Consider the following 17,614-nt stretch of genomic DNA (forward strand, 5'->3'; position numbering starts at 1 on the left):
AGAAAGGAGAAGAAAATGTGGTAGCCAGTGGTTTCTTCCCCTACACAGGGCTTAAAGTACCTTTTTTTGGTCCAAATCTGTTATTTCACTGGTGTAACCTAAGATTACATAGCCAATTATGTTTCTTAGATTGACTTGAACCCAGGGTTTCCCAACTCTGGGTGAATCTCTGAGTGTCATCTAAGATAACATGTTGCCAGTCTGAATTAACTATATTTATCCTTCAGGACTAAAAAAATAGTTTCAAAAACAATTTTACAATAAATAATAAAATTCTAATAAGTAAAATACATTTTCTTATTATCCTTCTGTGGACCCAGCGGCAATGATCAGTGGCTTTAAAACTGAGTCATATTGTCTCAGGCAAGAAGTACACATTAGAAATTACTAATATTTAATTCTGGCTCAGTATTTCTCCCTTACTCACTAGGCCCCAGGTCAAATCAGTTTGGCTTTGTCTACCGAATAGATATAAATAAGAAAATATAAGGACATACCATGGAGCTCACTAATGTCTAGAAAGACTCATAACTTGGAGAACAGTACAATCAACATTCAATTATTCATAAACTCTGTCAAAGGAATTTTGACAGTTATAGTCCTAGGTCAATCCAAACACTCCACTGAAGTCAATGGTTTCAATCTTCCAACCTCCCAGATATTTTTACTCCAACAAATATAATCTGTTCAACTAAAAGGGTCAGTTCCATCTCATCTCTCTACTTTCTTTTGTTCTCATGCAGAAGGAACTTTCAAAGAAGTGAAGCACCCTAAAGAAGGGTACAAAATGGGAGGTAGAAAAGCAACTTGGATAAAACTTAAAAGTGGATTATCAACCCCATATGATCAAAAGTTGACAAAACCATAGGTTAATTCCTAAAGTTAAAATTTTAAAAACCTCACAATAAGAGGAATAAATTCTTATTTTTAATTTTAAAAAGAGTTGTAAGAAAACTTAAGATGATATTCTTAAAATGATCACCACCAAGAAACTTCCTGCTTTGGTGAATTGTCTCCATATATTCCACAGACAAAAAGCAGAAGCTTAGAAAAGTGAATTCCAAAAGAGGATCCAATAACCTTTCTCATCGAGCTGAAATGGTACCATTAAAAAATATATTAAAGTCTTAAGGGTAGATATAGATTCACAATATGGGCACCTGAAAGGGAGCAGGCAATTAAGAACTGAAAATGAATTGGAGCAGGAAAACAAAGTCCTCTGTAAGCTGTACATCTTCAAACAAGCAAGCATAATTGAAGACAACAGAGGCTATCCTTTCCAACATATCTCAATGGCAGGCATATAACCATGAAACTAACATGTTAATGAAAAGAATGTTAATGAAATTAAGAATACTACAAGCATTAAATCTAAGTCCCCACCCCAAATTATATTTAATGAAAAATATGTATCATAATAGGGGATAAAGGGAGCTATCATTGTCACTATGGGAAAATTTGATTAATTTTCAGGGTTTTATGCAGCAGTCTGATGTCTGATCAAGATGAAGTCAACGTCTATTCAGTATTGGTCACTCTAAGATTACAGGCAATAACAAAATTGGCATAAAAAATTGGACAAACCTACTTGGCTCCAGGTTGTTTTTCTCTGGATCAGAATTCAAAGTCCCTCAGGTTGATGACTTCATCAGTTTCTTCTCTCTTGGGGTTTGTGAACATTTGCTAAAGGCACTTGTAATCTGGGTTTTATGCAAGTAATATCTTCAAGTTTTAAATCTACGATTGTGGGAAGTAAGTGAGTAGTCAGTATGTGAGCAAAGGCATACACATAGCAATGGATAGAGAGCCTGGGTTAAAGTGCTGTCTTTGATACTACATTTTTCTATGAACTTAAGCAAATCACTAAATTTCTAAAACTCCAGTTGAAGAGGAGGGCTGGTTTCATCAGCCGAGGGAGTTTCCTCTCCTGGCTATGATGGACCAATGAGATCACAGGTTTGAGACTTATCCCTATCCTAAATGGGAGAAGGGCCTCCTCAAGGAGTTTTCCCCTCAAAATGAGGAGAAATTGTCAATCTGTAGGCCATTAGCAGTTTTTTTTGAGAAAACATCTAACCATATGTTTGGGAGTTCATGAAGAAATTCAACATCAAATTGAATAGATGGTACAATTTGAGGGATGGGGCTCCAAATCTGTGATTTCATATGTTTATGTGATTTTGTATATGGAAACTAACTCTACTGACAATTTATAATCTTAAGATTTGTTTAGGGTAAAAAGGTCCCTAAGTCTCTAGTCCAAGATCACAAAGTCCAAAGTAGAACCTGAATACAGGTTCTTGTGACACCAAATCCAGAGCTCTATAAACTATGCCATGTTGTCTTTCAATGACAATAAAAATATCCTTTTTTTTTTAAACTTTATCTATGAACTTCAGGAAGAAAGATCCGCCTATTTGCTAAAATAATCATTTTATGGGTTGGTCTTTTATTTTTATTTCTACCTATAAGTTTTTGTTAAACTTCTTATACTAATCAGTATAACTAATAAAACTAGTTAGCCAGTTTATGTCAACTGAACCAGTAATATTGAGTTATAGTGTCTTTGCCAAGGTACCTCCAATCTGGCTTCTCAAACATTACTTTCAGAAGTGCAAAGTTAAAATCTGAGGAAACAAATGATTCCCAAATTCCTTGTCTTCTCATGTAAGGAGAATAGATGTAGTTATGAGAGATGCTTTCCTCTATCTTCTAGGAAATAAGGTGGTAGAAGGGCTGCCCACTTTACAAGAGTCTCTTAATGATCATTGATCTATTACTTAAGTAGGTCTGAAGCCTATATTCTAGACTGTAGGCTTCTTGGGGTGGGGTAGAGATTGTTAAAGCCTTTGTTTATAATCCAAGGTTTTAACATAGTGCTTAGCATCTTGTACAGCTGTACCAACAAAAATTATAAGGAAAAACCAAGACAAAGAGGTTTTATCCTGAGCAGATGACAAAGGATTTGTAGAATTCACTGTAGCCAGAAAGGACAAAGAATAAAACAAATAACATGGACACATGAAATATGGACATTCCTCTTGTTGGATAAAACACATGATATCCAAAAAAAAGCATACAATCTTTAATTATTTCTACTCTTTGGTAGAGGATACCACATTACATGATACAGTTTTCTTTCTATTTGAAAAAATATCAATAATCTAGCCTTTTAAATGGACCGGTTCATTTGACAAGTAGTAAGCCTCGGCACTTTAGCAATGAACAGTAGCAGAGATGCTGAAACATAATATCCTAATGCCAGTTTCTGAACATGAATTCTCTATGCTCAAAATGATTTTCCATTCTTTCAGATAACCTTTGATATCTACTGATTTTCTTTAACTAAACCAGGTGTCCTTAACCTTTGTTTTTTTGAGATGGATGCCTTTGCCCAGTAAAACCTATGGACCCCTTCTCAGAATAATTTCTTTATAAATTTAAAATATAAAAAATACATAAGATTGCAAAGGAAACCAATTATATTGGAATACAATTATCAAACCATTAAAAAAAAAAGACTCCAGTTTAAGGATACCTCAGACTAAACATTTCCAGGGTTTTAGATCAACAAACTTGCTCACACAGATCATATGCATTAGTGTGGGAATACACACATACATACCCCACAAATACCAATATGAACCTGAGGAACAACAGGACTGAAACTCTAAATAATTTTATGGTAAAGTAGGAAGAGTCAATTAAAAAAAAGAAGGAAAACCAAGCAATTCTCTTATCTGACTACTCAAAGTACTACTAGAAGGCTACAGGAGAATATAATCCCTGGAAAGGAGGGGTGCAAGCATGAGAATTTCTGATTATTGTGCAGCCTCGCATTAATTCAAGATATGCTACCAAGTAACTTTCGTCATTCTTCTTTTAAAATATCATGCATGTATAATTCATTGCAAAAACAGACTCCAAACCGGAATCTATCTTAGGATTCTTCCAATGGTTATGGAATGAAACCTCTAGGAATGACAATGAGCACTGCTCAGCAGAAAGACTCTAGAGACTGAAAGAGTAAGACTGAATTGTTTCAAGCAATTAGTACATGCCCAAACAGCTGGCTCTTTTTTTAGTGCAAAGAAATTACAACTGTTAAGAAACTACACTAGCAAAAAAGGAATATATTTCAGCCAACTTTCTTTCAAAAAAATGTTTAAAACAATGTGGAAGAAGGATAAATGAACCACATCTTGGAGTTCCTAACAGTCATCAATACCACTGGGAACCTACATCCCTTTCTTTTCATTTACAGATGTAAAAAATAGGTCCCAAGGGGAAGTTGCTTATTTAAGGTCACAAAAGTAGAAAAAAAATTATAAGTAAATAAAGAATAAGTATATTTCCAGTGTATAGAGCAGTTGAAAATTTAGAAACCAAAACTCAATTCTATTTCATTTGCAAATGAATAATTAAAGGAGAATACAATCCAACTTATGTAAAATAAAGTCAACATATAACCATAGGGTTCTGAAATAAGAAGCCAATGATGTTCTTTCTGAGACTTCAAACAAAAACTAAACATCCTGACATACAACCAAAGACAGAAATTTCAGATTCACAGAATTAAATCACCAGCACAGAGATATTACAAATATAGACAAATCTTTAGCAGCAAAGGAAAGGTCAATGGTCAAGACCCAAAATAACCCTCACTTTCTCATTTCTGAAGTAGATCTATACTGCTGGAGTTTTGTAAAAACAACGATGGAGAGAGACCTCTACAAGGTTGAGCTGATCATCGTTCTGTCTCTAGAAAGAAATAACTATCCCTGAACACTTCTACCCTTTTTTGGTAGAAAGCAGATCCCTTAGCTATTGTCCCCAAGTTCAAGTATTAAAATGAAAAAACTACAGTACTCTGAAATTGATCTCATATTCTACTTGAAGAAAATTGGAGAAGGACGAGAACAATTATAAGAAAAGTGAATGGGTATGTTTAACTGAATAAGCAACATAAGGTGGGAATTGGACAAATGATGCAATCAAAAGTCAACTTTAGGGGACAGCTAGGTGGTGCAGTGGATAGAGTACCGGCCCTGGAGTCAGAAAGATCTGAGTTCAAATGCAACCTCAGACACTTAATAATTACCTAGCTGTGTGACCTTGGGCAAGTCAATTAACCCTATTTCCTTAAAAATAAAAAAAAACTTCAAAAAAATAAGAAAGTCAACTTAACAGAGAAGTCATCTTTTAAGGGAACTTTTAGCCTTGGCTCTTTTTATTTTAAAAGGAGCAAAAGGTTAGAAAAAAGCAGCAAAGGTAAAGTCTTTCTGAGATATGAAGTAAACAATTTCACCCAGTACTACAAAGCACTACATTAGTTACCCAAGCACCTATGGAAGAACAGGAGAATGAGAGAACAATCAGATGGGGGGAAGGAGGTGCAGGAAGGGAGCCTAATTAAATGATCAGACATGCATAATATTCTAGAATGATTGTAATCATTCAAGAGAAGATAAAATATATAAATGGAAAGATGATAAAATACTGTGTATTTAAATGCAGAAATGGTGAAAATTAAAATACATCTTTTTTTAACCTGCTTTATTTACAGAACAAAACATATCAGATACCCATTAGAACATTAAGTAGGTCCAGCCTAGCAAATATAGAGGGTGAGCATGAAATTGTTCATAATGTCCATGAAATAGTCCACTCCCACAAAAGTGCATGTTACTATACAACATAATACAATCCTCAGATTGAAAACTGATCAAAAATTTGCCGAGTTTCTGAAACAATCATACACAAACTTTTCCATTTTTAAAAAGTTCAGAGGTTATTTAGAGTTGTTTGGATTTCAAAACACCCACAGCATAGCTGAGAATAACATAAAAGTAAGTTGATTAATGATGAAAAATGTGTATTTCTGAAGCAGAAGCTAGCAGTAGAGAGGTGGGAGACAAAGATCAGAAATTAGAAACAAAGCCTGGCAACAAGGAGGGTAGATTAGATGTGTTCAATGAAATTCACACAGTGGTAAACCTAGTAGCTCTATGAAGAGATCACATTATGACAGGAATTAAAGTGTCAGGAAAGACTCTGAAGCCATTTCTCCCAATCATCCCTAGTCATACTACACCAAGACGATAGGCCATAGAAAGGCATGGAGAACTGAAACTTCACTTCCCTGCATCTAGTTACTTTCCAAAGCTATTTCACATATAGTAAGGCCACGTACCTTCTGAAGATTAGCTGAATTAACACTAACCTGAAAACCCATCACAACCAAAAAGCTCATTCTTTTTGGATCAGATTTTAATGCCTCAAGGTACCATTAGGTTTATAGATTATCTACATGGAAGCAGAGGCATGTATTGTGTCAAAAATGGCCACAAAGCAGGACAGGTTGACAGAAGGCAAAAGAAGCAGGCAAGACAAACTGCTTTATCTGAAACGACAATCAGAGCAATGGGCTTCTCTATAAGTATCCCAGATTCTCCATCTCGTTCCTGTACCGCTGTTCAGACACCTTGCTCTTGTGCTGTTTACTTTCTAAATGCTGGCGAAATTCCATCTCTTCACCAGCCCCGGCATTACACATGGAGCAGTAAAACTGGCCGCTGGGGGTGACACACATGGCAAGGTCACGGGGAATCCACTGTCGAGATCGGGGATTGAAGTAAGGCCCTATTGAAAGAAATACAAAAGGATAAAGGGAAACAGAAGGTTTCAGAAGTATGAGGTCAGTAAACAAAGCCATAAAGCATATATTCATAAATGTAACTTTAAACTAGACAAAATATGTAGTGAATTATAATACTAAATAGCATTTATATAACGTGAATGGACAGTGTTTAATACATATGATTTTCTTGAGATATTATAGATAAGGAAACTGAATCTAGGAAAGGTGAAATATCTTGCCTAGGGTACCACAACTAATAATTGTTAGGCACGATTTGAATTCAAGAGTCTTATGTCCAGTGCTTTATCTTCTCCACCACCTAGTTGATCCAAAACAAAAAAAGCTATTAAGTGGATGTTAAATGGTGATGCAGTGCCTCATTTTTGTATGAAGGATAGAACACTAGTCTTGGAGTTAGGAGGACAGGAGTTCAAATCCAGCCTCAAACATTTGATGCTTACTGGATGTGTGACCTTGGGCAAGTCATTTAACCTTGATTGCCTTGCATCCAGGGGCCATCTCCCGTTGTCCTGATTCATATCTGGCCACTGGACCCAGATGGTTCTGGAGGAGAAAGTGAGGCTGATGACTTGGCACAGCCCCCACTCAAATACAATTCACATGCTTGCATGGCCTCATCTCCCTGATGTTGTGATGCTCTTCAAAAATGAAGGATAAGGGACAGCCAGGTGGACAGTGAATAGAGTATTGGCCCTGGAGCCAGGTGGACAGTGAATAGAGTACTGGCCCTGGAGTCAGGACGTCCTAAGCTGAAATGTGGCCTCAGATGCTTAATAATTATCTAGCTGTGTGACCTTGGGCAAGTCCCTTAACCCCATTGCCTTGCAAAAAAGAAAGAAAAAAAGAAAATGAAGAACAAACTTTTGTATGAAGGTGACCCTGGTCTACCAAAGGCTTTGCAAGTAAATTACAAACTCCTTTTGGTCCTATGGAGTTGGCAAAGCTTCCATTATAATCCTAATTAAAGCCCACATCTCCTCTAAATGATGAAGCCTTTGACCGTGGTGACCCAGGAAGTAAAAAGATCGTATTTTAATAATTCACATTTACAGAGCATTCTACCATTGACAATGATCCCTGAGTCATGGTTTCACAGTAGGTAATATGAGTATTAATATCCCTTTTCTACAGCTGAGCAAGCAAAATTAGAAAGGTTCTAGTCACATAGCTATTAAGTCAGAAGAATCAAGAGTCCAAGTCTGGAACTCACCCTGTGAAACCAGATTCGCCCCTTGTACAGGACAGAATTATTCAATCTCTTCCTTAAAAGGATACATTTCACCCAATCTTCAAATGTCTTAAATATTTAATATACTAAGCAAAGGAAAACAGATGCTGGAGAAAATACTAGAGGACTAGGCAAGGATTCTTCTTGAGATCGTGAAGAGTTCTTTTTAATTCCTGTAAGATTTGCTCCTTCCATTCCCTCCCACCAAAAAACCACAAATGCTTCAAATTAATATAGAAAATGCCTAATGACTTGATTTTCTGAACAGATGGACTATGGGGGTCATGAAATTCTTCTTCCTGATTAAGCAAAGCTATAAGCGTGATGAGATGATGAACTCTAAAACATAGAAGATAGTCTCTCATCAAGAAAAGATGAGAGACTATCTTCTATGTTTTAGAGCAAAGAGCCTTCCAGATGGTAAAAATGTTTCTGAAAGGCAGGGAGCCTAGAACCCTTACAATGGAGCTGGCAGCCACTCCTAAGAAGGGGCAGGTCAAAGAGAGGAGCAAAGCTTTTGTTATCACTAGCTGTTTATCATGCCACTTTCCTATAACAATAGAAAGAGCAGGTAGTCAAGCCAAACCTATCACCTGGTTCCTATGAAAGGAACTGCAGCTCCTATCCAGATATCTGCTTCTGTCCAATCTCCTTCAGAGGGATTAAGCCTTGAAAGGTTAGATTGTGAATCTAACATCTTCAAGATTTAACCAACAGATTTTTATCTCTACAAATCTCTTAACCCAAGATTTTCTTATTTTGCTTTTTTTCAACATATCATCTGCCTACACCCTGTCCTCTTTTTTAATTTTTTTGGGTTTTGCAAGGCAATGGTGTTAAGTGACTTGCCCAAGGTCACACAGCTAGGTAATTAAGTGTCTGAGCCCAGATTTGAAGTCAGGTCCTCCTGATTCCAGGGCCAGTGCTCTATCCACTGTACCACCTAGCTGCCCCTATACTCTGTCCACTTAATAACAATTGAGGATGAGGACCAGACTGGTAATTTCACTGGTAAGCATTGCCAAGAACTTTGAGAAGTGTGACTTGCCCAGGGTCACAAAGCCATTATGTGTCAGATGCTGGACTTAGGGAATTACAGATCACTGTATCATAGATTCAGTACTGAAGAGTCCCAAAAGGTCACTGAATCCAGCTTCTTCATTCTGGATATAAGGAAACTGAGGCTGAGATATTAAGTGACTTGCCCAGGATCATACTGTAAATAAATGTCTAAGGCAAGCTTTAAGTTCAGATCAATCTAGTACTCTATGCCCTAAACCACCTTGATCACATCTTCCTGGCATACAGCCTAGCTCCCTACCTACTGCACACAACACTGCCTCTTTTTCCTTCTTCATCTCTTAATTGTTTTTCTACATCCTTCCCAGTCCCTATCCTCACTCCTCATAGTCCCTGCAGATACCAACACTGGAAATCCAGAGCCATGAGAAATAACTATAAAGCAAAGGATTGGAATTCTACGTCAGTGGTTCTGCATATCACCAGCTGTCCTCTTCAAAGCAGCTACTTGAGACTATCTCTTTATGCTTGACAACATTGTCACTGCCCAATACATTTAGGGCACCTCTCTTTGAGACCTGCCTCCAGTGCCTCTAACATTTTAATTATTGCAGATATAGGTTCAATTAGTTGGACATGGAAGCTTCTTCCAACTCTCAAATTCTGTCTCTTGAGAATAGTTATGACTTGGGAAAATGGTCAAATGTCATTTGGGGTCAAATCTGGTGATTTCTTGATTAATACCCTTGGGGAGGGAGCAGCTAGATGGTGCACTGGATAGAGCACTGGCCCTGGATTCAGGAGGAACTGAGTTCAAATGCAGACTCAAGACACTTAATAATTACCTAGCTGTGTGACCTTGGGCAAGTCACTTAACCCCACTGCCTTATAAAAAAAAAGACAAATACCCTTGGGGAGTCTCAGGAATGAGGCATGAAAAGGTTAAGTGGAGAAATAAATAGAGCACCAGCCCTGGAATCAAAAGAACCAGAGTTCAAATCCAGCCTCAGACACTTAATAATTACCAAGTTGTGTGCTCTTGGACAAGTCTCTTAACCCCATTGCCTTGCAAAAAAAAAAAATGAGGCATGGACTCAAGGGATTTTGAAAGAGATACCCAAACAAACATTCTCCAGATCTATTGGAAGTAAAGTTAGGGGCATCTTTGGAACAAAGGCAGAAGTAATTTAAAAGAAACATTAATTAGGTTACATTGCAATCTGAAGCTTAGAGTCTGGTGCAACCTTACAAATTCATCTTGTCCTGACTCTTCATTTTATGGATGAAGAAACAGAGACACTGAGAAGAAAGGTGACTGGTTTCTATGCTCATTACATCTACTTTCTCACCTCCCACTCACTTCTCAAACCAATGTGACCAGAACACCTCTCTCCTGGATTATACCTGATTTCCTTAAATATCTAACCCAATTCTATTTTTTCTAGATCATAAATTGTCTAGTTATTCTACCTCTAATCTATATATCCATTTTCTATCAGATTTTCTGACCATTTCTCTAACCCTAATCCTATATGTCTAACCCATGCCTAAAAATCATCTTCCATTTAATCTGCAAATACTTTATATTTACAGATAACCATTTGCATGTCTCCCCTCCCCATTAGAATTTGAGAACTGAGAGGGCAAGAGTGGCATTTCTGCCTTTCTTTGAATTCTCAGCAATTAATCACACAGTAAGTGATGACCAAATGTTTATAGACTGCCTGATCACTGAGCTACTAATACCACTGACCTTTCCTCAGTTCTTGTCCTTCTTGATAGCATCTGATACCATTGAACAGTCCGGCCTCCTGGATACTTCATTTGCCCTAAGCTTTCATCTCTCCCCCTCTCCTCAGGCCCCTGTGTAGGATTATCATCCATGACCAATCTCCCAAGCACAGATGCACCTCCGTTCAGGACTTTGTCTTCAGCCTTGAACTCTGTCTCTTTACCATCTCTCAATGAGTGATCTTATTAGTTCCTATGGGGTTATGACTTTGCAGACTTCTAGAGCTATATATTCAGCCTTTACATAGCGCTCTCTCTCTCTCTCTCTCTCTCTCTCTCTCTCTCTCTCTGTCACACACATTACCAACTGTCTATCCTCTCTACACACAGAGATATACACATACACACACACACACACACACAGATATATATATATATATATATATATATATAGAGAGAGAGAGAGAGAGAGAGAGAGAGAGAGAGAGATCCTGTAGATATCTAAAATCTGAGATGCTGAAAAAGGAGTCAGGATTTCCTCTAAACCTCCATGTTTCTGTCCAAAGCACTATCCTCTTTCCCATCACATAGACTAGCTGACTCAAAGCCAACTTTCTCTCCCTCAACTCACAAGTTGAGTCAACTACCAAGCTTCTTTGATGTATGCTTCCATCTCTCTCTCTCTCTCTCTCTCTCTCTCTCTCTCTCTCTCTCTCTCTCTCTCTCTCTCTCTTTTTGCTTTTGCAAGGCAATGGAGTTGAGTGACTTGCCTATGCTCACACAGCTAAATAAGTATTAAGTGTCTAAGGCTGGATTTGAACTCAGGTCTTCCTGACTCCAGGGCCAGTGTTCTATTCACTGTACCACCTAGGTGACCCTTCTAGCTTTCTTGCATTCATTCCCTTCTCTTTATTCACATATCAACATCTCCTAGACTACCACCAAGACTACTACCAATAGCCCAGCAAGCAATCTCTTTGCCTCCAGTTCCCCCCACCATTCACCCCCTATGCAGCTGTCATGTTGTAAGCATTTCCAAATGCACTATTCCCAAAAATTTGAACAAATTCAGTGACCCTATTTTCTCTAAACACAATTCCTCTGTTGCCCATGCAACCACCATTTACATGTGCCTACTATATATGCTACTATGCAAAATACCAAGGATCCACAGATATGACTTGTTCTCTCAATTGGAAAGAAGGGTGTTCAAAATAGAAGTGGAAAGAAAGGGAAAGACATGAAAGATGGAAATCCTTCTAGCTCTAAGCTATGGCAAAGTGACTTTGCAACTGACTAGATGTATGAGGGGAATGAATGGAAAGAATCAAAAATAACTTTGAGATTATAAGTTTGGCTCATTGGGAGGTTAGGGGAGCCTCATAGCAACAACAAAAATGTGAGAAGAAGAAGAAGAAGAAGAAGAAGAAGAAGAAGAAGAAGAAGAAGAAGAAGAAGAAGAAGAAGAAGGAACATTTTAAGTTCAGGTTGTATCATGTTAATGGGTTGGACAATTGGGTAGAGATCTCTAGTAAGCAATTAGAAAATTACATGTACAACATCAGATTATTTACTGTCATGGGGGAGAAGGGAACTCAAAAGTTTGCAAAAGGATGAAATTTGAAAACTAGCATGTGATCAGAAAATAAATAAATAGATAGTTGAATGAATGAAGAAAGAAAGAGAGAGAGAGGGAGGGAGGGAGAGAGAGAGAGAGAGAGGGAGGGAGAGAGGGAGGGAGGAAGGAAGGAAGGAAGGAAGGAAGGAAGGAAGGAAGGAAGGAAGGAAGGAAGGAAGGAAAGAAGAAAGAAAGAAAGAAAGAAAGAAAGAAAGAAAGAAAGAAAGAAAGAAAGAAAGAAAGAAAGAAAGAAAGAAAGAAAGAAAGAAAGAAAGAAAATGAGCTGGGACCCAGAGCTTCAGGGAAAGGGGGAGGGGAGGGGGATGAGACCACCAAGAAGGGGTATAGAAGAGAGAAAAGGTTCTAGAACGAGTCTCTTAAGAGAATAAGAAGCAATTGCTTTAGCCATAGAGATAACAGTCTTATTACCTCCCGAATCTTTTTAGTGCCTTTAGATATTTAGTTAGTCTTCCACCTAATCAAATAGCCAGGAAAACAGAAAATTCAGCAGCCACTGATACTCTCCTTTCTCTCTCTAAGTTCATTAATACACACACACACACACACACACACTCACACACACACACACACGGATATTGATGTGTTCCAAAAATTTCACTGACATAGATAATAGTCACATGGAAAAATCTCTCAATACAAATAACCAAATGCAATTTATAGGCTTAAGGAGTCTAAGGTAACTGGAAAGTTAAGTGACTTGCCCAAGGCCACATAACCAATAGATATCAAAGCCAAGACATAATAGCATGTCTTCTAGACTCCAATCTATCCAGTACACAAGGCTGTTTCCCTATATGAATGCATATGCAGAGACAGATTGTTAAACTAGACTCAAAAAATGAAATTACAGGGTAGCTAAATGGGGCAGTGAATAGAGCATTGGCCCTGGAGTCCGGAGGAACTGAGTTCAAATCTGACCTCTGATACTTAATAATTACCTAGCTGTGAGACCATAGGCAAGTCACTTAACCCCATTGCCTTGCAAAAACAAAAACAAAAAAATGAAATTACAATATATAAACATAAGAACTGTCTTTGCCCTGGAAGACCCAAACTGGTTTTTAATGACTCTTTCTGCTTACACTTGAAGGCAATAATCCTCTTTTCTTATCAAAAAGTTCAGGAATCAAAAAGTTAAGAGGCAGGAGTCTAAGAATACAAAGCAATGGTAAACAGATATCAAAACACAGACATGTCTCTCTTTTTTGTGAAAAGATGGAAGTGGATGGGTAAAGAATATTATGGTCACCAACAAACTTGGTTACTTTGCTTGTTAATTTTATTAATTGTTTTTCTTTGTTATAAGAGAATGGGCTATTGGGGGAGAAGAATATCTAAGAATATGCCTATGAAAGTTAAAAAGAAAATCTAGAAATCTTTTTTTGTTGTTTTTACAAGGCAATGGGGTTAAGTGACTTGCCCAGGGTCATTCAGCTAAGAAATGATTAAATATCTGAGCCCAGATTTGAACTCAGGTCCTCCTGACTCCAGGGCTGGTGCTCTATCCACTGTGCCACTAGCTGCCCCCAAAAAGAAAATCTAGAAATAAGCTGATCCAATCCATTTGCTGAGCCAAGCTCAAACTGGAGTTGACAAATATTAGGAAAAATACACCAACAAGGAAAACACAATGTGAATGGTTAAAATCAAAGTAATGGGAACCCTAGGAAAGAAAAGCACATTTTACTTCTCACCTATATAAGTCTGTGAATCAAAAATTCCAATTTTCTTCAAGAACTTTTAGTCCCAAAGCAATATCATTTCCATAAAAAATAGGAGTTCCTTAAGAGCAGGGACTGCTTTTTGATTTTGATTTTATTTTAATTTTATTTATTTAAGGCAATGGGGTTAAGTGACTTGCCCAAGGTCACACATCCAGATTTGAACTCAGATCCTCCTGACTCCAGGGTCTGTGCTCTATCCACTGCACCACCTGGCTACCTCCATCCACTGCGTCACCTAGCTGCCCCAGGCATTGCTTTATGACTGGACGAAATGAGATATTTGTAAACCTTAAAGCATTATATAAATACTAGCTAATAGTTACTAGCTATTATGATGTACAACAATATCTAATAAAAATATCAATATTACCATAATTATTATTAGTTCATCTTTCTTTGTATCTCCAGCACTTAGCATAGGGCCTAGCATAAAGTAGGCATTAAATAAATGCTTACTGACTTGGAATTTCCAAAAAGTTAACTGACAGACACAAGCACACGCACACACATACATACACACCCACACACCCGCCATCACAGGTTGAACTTGAACCCTTCTCTTTCTGACTCCAGGGTTACCATTCTACCCACAATGCCATTCTGTCAAAAGAATTATTATTCCAAAAATTATCAGGGTGTGTGTGTGTGTGTGTGTGTGTGTGTGTGATGAGAAATAAAAAATTTTTTTCAGACAGTTTCTGTACTCTGACTATAAGCAATTTAGGAGGAGACATATAAGGTACCTGTATTATTTTGAAGAGCGTATGCATTCCTCCTATTCTGCATCATTTTATATTCATTCCCTTCTTTCCGGGTCCTCCGTTGACTCACCTCTGCTGAATCCCTGAAGATGAAAATTGGGAAAAGGGGAAGTTAAGAAAAGGGAAGAAAAAGATGTGACTAGAAGTCCCTTAAAAGCAATGGGTCTTGTCTACCAGCCCCACATGCTACATGGGCAGTCTTAGAGAAAGGTGGGTGATACCTACAGGGACAGGTTGTTTTGGGCCTCCACAAGTCGAGTCCTCTTGGCATGATTCTTTCCCTTATAGTGAGCCTGGGCCACCGCTAGGGAACTAAAGGAAGCATCACAAAGTTTACAGTAATCATTCTCTGTAGCCCTGATCACTCTGCTGCCAGGCTTAGAGACATCCACCTGTCAATAGAGAAGCAAGAGTGGGAAATGGTGTCGTGTCATCTGATAAAGAACTCACAAGGAAGCTGGGTTCTTTGGTCCCTCTCAAAGCCCTCCTTAGCACTGGAAACTAATCCCAGTGATTACGGTATCATACAAGTCTAAGAGTCATCCAATTCCTTTATTTTAATAACTGAGGATTTTGAAGTCAAAATGGGCAAAGTGATTTTAAGGTGAAAAAAAACCCGGCTAAGTCATTTAATCTCTCTAAGCCTCAGCTGATAAGATGAGGAGCTTTAAAATGAAGGGCCAAGCCTAGGCGGCCTCTGATGCCACTTCCAGTTTTAAATCTAAGATCTTCTGGTCCTAAGGAACAAAAACAAGATTTGAATCCAGATCTTCAATTCCAACTACAGCACTCTTCCCATTCCATCTAAGAATGAGATATTTAATAGTCTTCCATGTCCCCATGGAGTCATGCAGGATTCTCATCCTAGGATATCTGGAGAAGAGTGACAGTTTAACATAAGCCACTTTCAGGACAAAAGGAATGAGAATCTTTTCATTCTCACTGAAAGGAGGACTTGGCTCTTTAAGCAAAGAAGATAATTTTTGAATCATGGTTTTGTGTTACAACCACCCTTCACCTATACTTAAATATGTGAATAACTGGTTACCCACCGCACTGGGGAAATAAGAAAAAGAATCCAAATTATGGTAAAGACTGAAATCAGATATCAATCAAAACTTTGAAAATGGGGCAGTAGATAGAGCTGATGCCCTAGAGTCAGGAAGACCTGAGTTCAAATGTGGCCTCAGACACTTCCTAGCTATGTGACCCTAAGCAAGTTACTTAACCCTTTTGTATCAGTTTCCTCATCTGTAAAATAAGCTAGAGAAGGAAATGACAAACCACCCCAATATCTTTTCCAAGAAAATTCCAAGTAGGATCATGAATAATCAGACATGAGTGAAACAACTAAACAAAGGGCAGGGGGTAAATAAGCATGGAAGTGGCACAAGTAGTCTAAGCCAAAGATTTTATCTACGAACTGGCAATGTGGAAGTCTCTTCTCCCAATGAAGATCAGCAGTATATTTTTTAATTCATCTTTAGCTTAAGAGTTCATGAGGCAATGAGGAATAAAGTAACTTGTCCAAGGTCATACAGCATTATGTAACAAAGGCAGTACTAGAAGCCACTCCAAAATCAGTCACTATATTGCATCATCTCTCAAAATCAGTGACTTATCAACAAATATTTTCTGATTACCTATTGCATACAAGACTCTAAAATCTATACTTCAAGGAAGTCAGTGACAAAAAAAAATGGCTCCATATAGGTAAAAAAAAATTCAATTCAGAAATACTTATGGTAGCAAAAACAAAGTGGATGTCCAACAACTAGGGAAGGGCTAAACAAATCATGGTAGATGAATATCACGAAATTTTACTTTGCTGCAAAAAACAATGAAATTAATAAATTCAGAGATGTCTGAAAAGACATATGAACTGATGCAAAGTGAAATTAATGAGGGAAAATAATACACACACAGGACTACAAAAATGTAAATGAAAAGAACAGCAAATTCATAAAGTCATGCTAATGGGTCTACTACAAATGTTATACAATCTCCACTCAGCTTCACTTTGGGTAGGCAATCCTTTTATCACTTTCTTAAACAATTTACTATTCCATTCACCATGCTGGTTCTTCCAAACCTTTTCATCCCACTTCAAATCTCCCTTGATCCTCCCCTTTCCCACACAGTCAAATAAAAATGAGATACATTTCACTAAAAAAAAAAAAAAGAATCGAGGCTTTTTGCTGAGAGCTCTCTTCTGCCCTCTGCTTCATCTCATATCACTCAGATGCCTTCTGCCACACTCTCTCCTCCACCTTGTCTCACATTAAGTTATTACAGTTCTAATTCTACCATTAATAGCTATGAGATCCTGACCAAATGACTTAAATATTTCAGCTTTGGTTTCCTCCACCTGCCAAACTGAACCTAGAGCTTTCTGAGGACCTAAAAAAGATAAAATAATAATGTTTATCCTTAATTTTCAAAGAAGACCATGACATCAGAGAGGTGATGCCATGACAAGCACATGAATTGGATTTGAGTGAGGAGATGAGATGCTAAGTCACCAGCCTCATTTTCTCCTCCGGAGCCATTGGGGTCCAGTCATCAAAAGGACTAGAGATGGCCCTGACAATCAGGGTTAAGTGACTTGCCCAAGGTCATACAACTAGTAATTAGCAAGTGTCTGAGACTGGATTTGAACACCTATCCTCCTGAATCCAAGGCAAATTTTCTATCCACTATGCCACCTGAGTATACATCTTTTTCCTTTCTAAGGAAAATCCTGCTACATGCACAAGGGATTCCATTCCATCTACTTTGTCCTGCAGATTATCTCCTCTCTCATCTCCACTACTTCCCATCAATCTCTTCCTATCTAAGGGATACTTCCTT

The 17,614-nt window shown here is 37.8% G+C and overlaps 1 protein-coding gene across 6 annotated transcripts in view; it reads right to left on the reverse strand.

The window, feature by feature from the left end:
* Positions 1 to 6,380: 6,380 nt before the first annotated feature.
* Positions 6,381 to 17,614, reverse strand: part of ZMAT3 (zinc finger matrin-type 3) — a 54,149-nt gene continuing 42,915 nt past the window's right edge. For all 6 annotated transcript variants that reach the window (XM_074190968.1, XM_074190967.1, XM_074190963.1 and 3 more), the window contains 3 exons: positions 14,990 to 15,156; positions 14,747 to 14,847; positions 6,381 to 6,642 (listed from right to left, as the gene is read on the reverse strand). In XM_074190968.1, coding sequence (XP_074047069.1) covers positions 6,434 to 6,642; positions 14,747 to 14,847; positions 14,990 to 15,156 — 477 coding nt within the window. In that variant the 3' untranslated portion in view covers positions 6,381 to 6,433. The remainder of the gene's footprint in view (positions 6,643 to 14,746; positions 14,848 to 14,989; positions 15,157 to 17,614) is intronic.

Source organism: Macrotis lagotis, chromosome 6 (genome assembly GCF_037893015.1).
Source record: "Macrotis lagotis isolate mMagLag1 chromosome 6, bilby.v1.9.chrom.fasta, whole genome shotgun sequence".
NCBI lineage: Eukaryota > Metazoa > Chordata > Mammalia > Peramelemorphia > Peramelidae > Macrotis > Macrotis lagotis.